The 7,103-nt window shown below is 39.4% G+C and overlaps 1 protein-coding gene across 1 annotated transcript in view; it reads left to right on the top strand.

Moving 5' to 3' along the window:
* The first annotated feature begins 5,585 nt into the window (after positions 1 to 5,585).
* The window catches only part of LOC106013538, a 5,285-nt gene continuing 3,767 nt past the window's right edge, over positions 5,586 to 7,103 (top strand). Inside the window, exon 1 of the mRNA XM_013089537.2 lies at positions 5,586 to 5,799. Within this exon, the coding sequence (XP_012944991.1) occupies positions 5,740 to 5,799 (60 nt within the window). The 5' untranslated portion in view covers positions 5,586 to 5,739. The remainder of the gene's footprint in view (positions 5,800 to 7,103) is intronic.

Here is a 7,103-nt window from a genome sequence, read left to right as displayed (position 1 = left end):
ACACACACATAACCAAACATGTAGCCCTACCCATATTGGCCTTAACGAGAACCTGTTTAATCAGATCAAAGACATCGTCTTGAGTCGCTGGCTGGTTTCTTTTCAATAGTACGTCCGTCCTCAGTCGATCATACTTATGTTGTATGTTACCCTGCAAAGAACGAATGCCAAAGCCATTACTTGTATTCCATTGTCAGAACAAGATAATATGTGAGGCAGCGTGGTGGAATCAGGCTCTCGTCAAAATAATCAAAGTGAAGAAACTTGCATTTTTCTGCAGGTTTCTGAATTTATATCAAATTTTTGTTTTTTTGGCTCATCTCCTTTCGTAACCATTAAAGTACTCATTTCTGTGTGGATTTTTCTGAAAAACGTTGATTAAAGGCACAAAAAATGTAAATTTTCAGTTAACACATACTCTTAAGCCAAGGAAATAACTCTACATGCCCCAAAATTGACGAAAGCCTGATTCCACCACGTTGCCTCACCTATGTTGAACTGAGATAGTTTAAAAGCAAACCGGATGACAATAAAATCGACACTCACGGAAAAATGTCTTTGTAAAGCAACAACATGTCAACCATAGCTAATTTTAGTAAGTGTTTTACGGCACTTGCAACACAATACGGTCATATAAGTGTCGAAGATAAGAGGTGTTATAAGAGAGTAACAAACACAAAAAGGAGGGGAGACAATGATGAAAGATGTTTAAAAGGAAAGAAGGAGCAAACCACACAAGAGCACCCGCCAACCACCACCATAACTAGATCACGGAGCCGCACTACAGCAGCACAAAAATCGAGCGGATAAAATATTTGATTTTGTTTGTAATGTAAGCTGCCGAAAAAACAACAACAACAACAGTGTAACTTAATCTTTTCCATGATAAAAGTCCAGTGCTGTTATGTTTCAGAGCAGACGTTGCGTCAAATATATAAAGTTAGTTTTGTTTTATAAGAGTTATACAGCGCTCGCAATTACATAAGGTAATATATTATAGAAACCAAAAACAATGACAACAAAAAAGTCAAATAAAAGTCATTGTATTCTGTATCGTAAAGCAAAAACTTGTAGACCACAATGGTATGACAAAGACAGGTTCAGACTTCCGTGCCGATCGTCTCATCAAACCTTAGTAAAGTGTGTAAAAGTACTTTGAAATTAACGAACAACATGGCTGGGGAGATGTTTAAGTTATACTCCTAGAAATAACCGATGAAGCTTATTCATTAAATTCTTAACTTACTTCTTTGTATTTTGACAATGACAATGACAATCTTTGTTCATCTCGCAGTATGAAATTTGTCTTGGTCGTTTACAATGACAGTAGACGTTACGAAGGTTAGGTGCACTCACGCATACGCACAACAAGACAGGAATTTGGTAAATATGTCTTACATGTTGAAACAATCCGCTCCTTAAAACATTCTCTCTCTCCCTCCCCCCTCTCTCTCTCTCTCTCTCTCTCTCTCTCTCTCTCTCTCCTGTACAACCGGATATTCAGTGAGGTTTCTCAAATGAAGACAGACACTTACCAAGTTGGGAACTACACTGCTCAAGACGACCGTGAGTGAGGCGGAGAAAACAAGCAGGCTGTTCATTCTGTCTCTGTGTGTGTGTGTGGTTGTGTCTTGTAGATAGCTGAAAAGATCTTCTGTCTTGTCTGTCTCTGTGTGGTTGTGTCTTGTAGATAACTGAAATGATTTTCTGTCTTGTCTATGGATTGGGATCTTGTGGTATGTGTCCACTGCCTGCAATATCCCAATATTTATACCCGATCAGCCTGTGAACTAGTGCGCAATTAATTCGTACAGGATATGGTCGTTTTTCTACGATGATTGTAATTTCAGATTTCCACTAAGAAGGACCAGAGTCTACTCGTAAATATGTCTCCGATATCTGTCAGTCTTATCAATGCACCAGGTGCTGATGCATGTAGGTCAGTAATTGTTGTCCGTCTGGTCAATTTCCCACGCACCTCTGTGACAGATCCGATACATTGGCACTCGGACAGGATCCATGACCTCTGGTCTGAGTAACGTCATCTCTTCTTTTTATTCTCTGGAAATCTGAACAAAGAAAATACATCATGTGTATACAGACTTTTGAGCCGGTTCTGTCTTTGTTGGCTGTCAAGATACGGTCTCTAGTTGAAGTTTTTCCTACTATATGTGAGGCAGCGTGGTGGAATCAGGCTCTCGTCAATTTTGGGGCATGTAGAGTTATTGGTATCATCTTAAAGCTTGTTCACTTGTCTTTATTTGGATGAAAAAAATATCCATTTATCTTGAACACAAATCGAGATATTTGCAAAAGAAGGAGGTGAGGGTCACCTATTTTCAGAGGTAAAATTAGTGAGAAAATGGTCGTCAAAATTAGTTTTTCCCTTTGCTTAAGAGTCCGTCGTAACTGAAAATTGACATTTTTTGTGCCTTTCATCAACGTTTTTCAGAAAATCTACCCATAAATGAGTTCTTTAATGGGCATGAAAGGTATTGAGCCAAAAACAAAAATTTGATAAAAATTCACAAACCAGCGGAAAAATGCAAGTTTCTTCACTTTGATTATTTTGACGAGAGCCTGATTCCACCACGCTGCCTCACATATTGCTTTGTGTTAAGGCTCATAAGACAAACTATAGATCTCATAAACAGCGGAAAAAAACAACCCCGTGTTATTTTGTGTAAATTTTGGCGAAATTGAATAACTTCGTTGCGCCCTACAGCGCAGTAAGTTTTTCTTTTGTTTGTCTGTTTGTTGTTTAGTATAGGGTTTTACGGCGCTCGCAACTGCATAAGGTCATATGAGCGCGCGGGACACACCTAATACTTTTTCGTTGGTAGGAAATTTTGAATTTTGCCCGGGTGGCGGCCGAAGCCTACTCTTATCGATTTTAGACCACCAAGGGATCTTTATCGTGCGCAACTTGCACACGGGCCCTCCGAGATTTTTCGCCCTTGTCCGAGAAGGCTAGGTGTAGATCTTTCCTACCAGAAGATCAGGGGTGTGGCAGAAAGACAGCAGTTAGCAGGAGCCAAGGAGTAGCAGTAGAAAGGCTGCAGAAAGAGTCAGGAGCCCAGAGGAGGTGGCAAAGGAGGTGAGGGGGTGGGGGCAGAAAGTGGAAATGAAAGCAGACAACAGAACATTGCTAGAGATCAGGAAAGGATGTGAAAGAAGACAATTTTAGAGAAGAAAATGTTATGGTCGCTACCCGGAATCGAACCCGGGACCTTTGAATGAGAGGCCAACACCTTAACCTCTAGGCCACGAGAGCCCCCAAGGTTTCTTTAAGAAGCAGCATCTTTAAATGCAACGTCCATCTCCGATAATGTCGAACCACAAGCGAAAAATCATGTGTCGTCGTGCCTTTCTCCAAGACACGCCGTCGGACCGTGCCCAGCCTCGAACCCTATCCCCGAGCCCACAATCCCACCATTACGAGTCTCATCGCTATTGTTCTTCTTTATATAATAATATCAAGGAAGTAAAGTATTTTTCTTGACAAAAGTAGACAAGTTTCAATAAAATAGTGTTTTTTTTAAATGTGCAAGCATTTGCTTGAGTTCGGAGGGAAAGTGTTTGTCAAATAAAAAAGAATACGCCATCGTTCTTCCGGGAGCTGTTTGGACTGTATGAATGTGCGGGGGACAAAAGTTCGAATTCCTAAAGGACATGTTCCTTTCTGAGCTGCTTTGATTTTCATAGAGTTGTTATCATCCCCTCCCCCCCCCCCCCTTCCCAATCTTTTTCTGGGACATCCCTACAGACAGGGATGAATTCATTTAGCCGTTAGAGAAATCGGAACTGTATTCCAAGAGTTAGGATTTCCAGAGCCAACAAAAAACCGCTACCCTCCTGCTGACTTCTGTAGAAGAGGTGCCCCGGTGCCCTGTCTCAAGCCTGTAGTAAAGTATATGTGAGATGTGCTGACAAAATGAGTTACTTCTCACAATCCAAGAATGGAGATATCAGCTGAAAATAGACACTGGGGTCAGATTTGTAGATTTTCAACTGATGCCATTTTGTTCAAGTCTACAGTGTCTTTTACTATTCCATGCTCACCAATTGCACAAACTTCAGCAATCAAGTTGATGCATCAATTTCCATAATGCAAAAATCCAAGAAGTAACTCATTTTGTCAGCACACCTCACATATAGAATAATAAGATGTAAGATTCCGCGTCACTAGGAACAAGGTGATGTGTATTATATGTGAGGCAGCGTGGTGGAATCAGGCTCTCGTCAATTTTTGGACATGTAGAGTTATAGGTATTATCTTAAAGCTTGTTCACTTGTCTTTATTTGGATGAAAAAAAATCCATTTATCTGGAATACAAGTCGAGATATTTGCGAAAGAAGGAGGTAGAGGTCACTTGTTTTCGGAGGTAAAATTAGTGAGAAAATGATTAGTTATTTCCTTAGCTTAAGAGTCCGTGGTAACTGCAAAATTACATTTTTTGTGCTTTTCATCAACGTTTTTCAGAAAAATCCACACCGAAATGAGTTTTTTAATGGGCTTGAAAGGTGTTGAGCCAAAAAACAAAAATGAGATAAAAATTCACAAACCTGCGGAAAAATGCAAGTTTCTTCTCTTTGATTATTTTGAGGAGAGTCTGATTCCACCACGCTGCCTCACATATAGTAAATAGCGTATGGTGTAAAGTGCACAGAGCTTTCTGTCGAGCGGGTATATGCGCTATACAAATGCTACTTATTGCTATTACTATAATGAAATGTCGGGCATCTCATTGTAAACCCCATCCACCAAGATAGAACGTACCCAAACTCGAGAATCTAGGGGGTTCGAACCACCAATCTCATTGCAGTCCAACCAAATTGTTTGAAGGCTAACTGCACCCCCCCCCCCCTCCCATTTAGTTGTTTACGTCACAGTTTTTCTAAATTTTTTTTTTTTTTTTTTACAGAACACCGACAGAGTACGTTATCTGGTTTAGACACAAGAATGAAGAGGGGAAATAGCCGATACTATTCTTTGACTAAAGCAGAACAGAGTAGCAATAACGACAGAATTTTGTTTTGGATTTGACAAAAAAGTTAAAGAGTACTTTATTGTTGTCCTTATTTTGGAAGAAATTGCGTTGTTGTTTTTTTGTTTGTTTGGTTTGTTGTTTTTCTTCTTTTTAGTTGTTGTTGGGGTTTTTGTTTCTGTTTTATTTTTGTCTTTTTCATTCTTTCTTCAAGGGGGGGGAGGGGGGTGTTTACAGGGCACACAGTTAGCGAAACAGGATGTCTAGACTTTAATCATAATAATAATGATACTATTAATTACGCAGTGAGCGACATAAACACCGTGGTTCTGAATCCTGTTTGAGTGCACATCAGTAGTACTAAATAAAAGATTAGATAGATCTTACTAAGAAATCTGCATGATCTCTGCCGGAGACTCGACTCAGAGCCAAAAAGATCCATAGTACAAGATAAACACACAACAGATGGCCGACTTTCGCTTTGAGCCAAGAGGACGATGTCTTCTATTGATAAGACTTTCTTGAGTGAATAATCCGGATCCTTTGTTGTTTGTCAACACCACTGTCCCAGAGATAACGAAAGAACAGCCCGGTATCTGCTGGAGAGATTTCTGTCAGACGCAGATAGTTCCTCCAACTGATCTAGTATAAATATCGGAAATTTGACAGCGATGATCAAAGCAAGAGACAAACCAAGAGAACAGACTCAACACTCCGTTATCTCACCGCAGAACTAACTATCTACACAAAGATGAACGTCTTAGCCATTTTCTCAACTCTCATGGCCGTGGCTTTGGGCTTCCACACTGGGGTAATGTTTTATTTTATACCTTTGAAGTCCTCTTGTTAGACAATAGTGTCGTCTGCTTGAGAATCGAATCATTGCTTTGTTTAACACAATTTGTTTTTGGGTGTTTTTTTTGCTATCTGCTTTTTTTCTATACATCTACATCAGCCTTATACCTCATTTTACTTTAAGTAATCCATCATTTAAACATTGCCGTGTTGTTGACGATTTTACGTCTGTCTGAGACACAGCGATATTTATTGTTGTTTTGCCTTTAAAAAAATAGTAAACTAAATTTGTTTCTTTCTTTGAAAACCTTTTCACTGATATTGTCCACAATCTGTACAATTATTATTTAGTTACAATTATTTTGTTCACACATCTTTAACATTTCTTCACTTGCTCATGTTTGTTTCTTCCATCAAGTACCCTGCTTTTCTCTCCTGGGAGTTGTCGACTAGTGCTGGGCGGCTAGGTTCGCGATTATTGAAAGCTAGGAATCGTAGGAATCGACTCCAAACCCAATTACGTACTTTCTAATTATATAATTTCTTCCGGTGGTTACCTGTTTTGCTCAAAACATCTTCAAGATTTGGGATGGCCTTGATTTCGGAAGATTACAAACCAACAACTTTTATTTTTCAAAAATTCTTTAAAAAAAAAAAGATTTTAGTGATTGAAGTAGCTGATAACTGTTGGTTTACGTAAAAAGGAGTCGGAACTTTTCTTCTGCATTAATCGTGGGAATCGGTTCCGGAATGGATTCTTCGCCCAGCTCTATTGTCGACCGTCGGTAGTTTCTTTACTCTCTGGTTACGTCATGTGACTTGTCGTTGCTTTCGTCTGTCTTTAAATTCAACCCTGACACTAAGGTCAAATTTGTAGAATTTCTATTGATCCTTTTTTCTTTAAGTATAACATGCCTTTGATTATTTCATACTTATAAAGTATAAAAAGTTCTCCTATAAGCGTGATGCATCTATTGCCATAGGACTCGAATCCGAGAAGTAACTCATTTCGTTGTTAGACTGCAGCCTTTTACACAGGCAAGCTGGGTGGTTGGCGGATGCTCTGGTGTGGTTTGCTCCTTCTTTCCTATCAAACATCAATCGCCCTTACATCCCATTCTTCTTTCTTATATTTGTTACTCTCTTGTAACGCCTCTAATCTTCTGGCGTTCATATGACCTTATGCAGTTGCGGCGCAGTAAAACTTCTACTAAAACTAAAAAAACACAGGCAATGTAAGCCGTACGGTTCTACTGTCAGTCTTTTACTTGCTTTACTAAAGTATACAGTAAAACTGTTTCTGTTTGGTGATCCTCTAAA

The sequence above is a fragment of the Aplysia californica genome, unplaced genomic scaffold (genome assembly GCF_000002075.1).
Source record: "Aplysia californica isolate F4 #8 unplaced genomic scaffold, AplCal3.0 scaffold00973, whole genome shotgun sequence".
Lineage (NCBI taxonomy): Eukaryota > Metazoa > Mollusca > Gastropoda > Aplysiida > Aplysiidae > Aplysia > Aplysia californica.
Note: the sequence above shows the minus strand (reverse complement) of the source record. Positions and strands in the feature narration are given on the sequence as shown.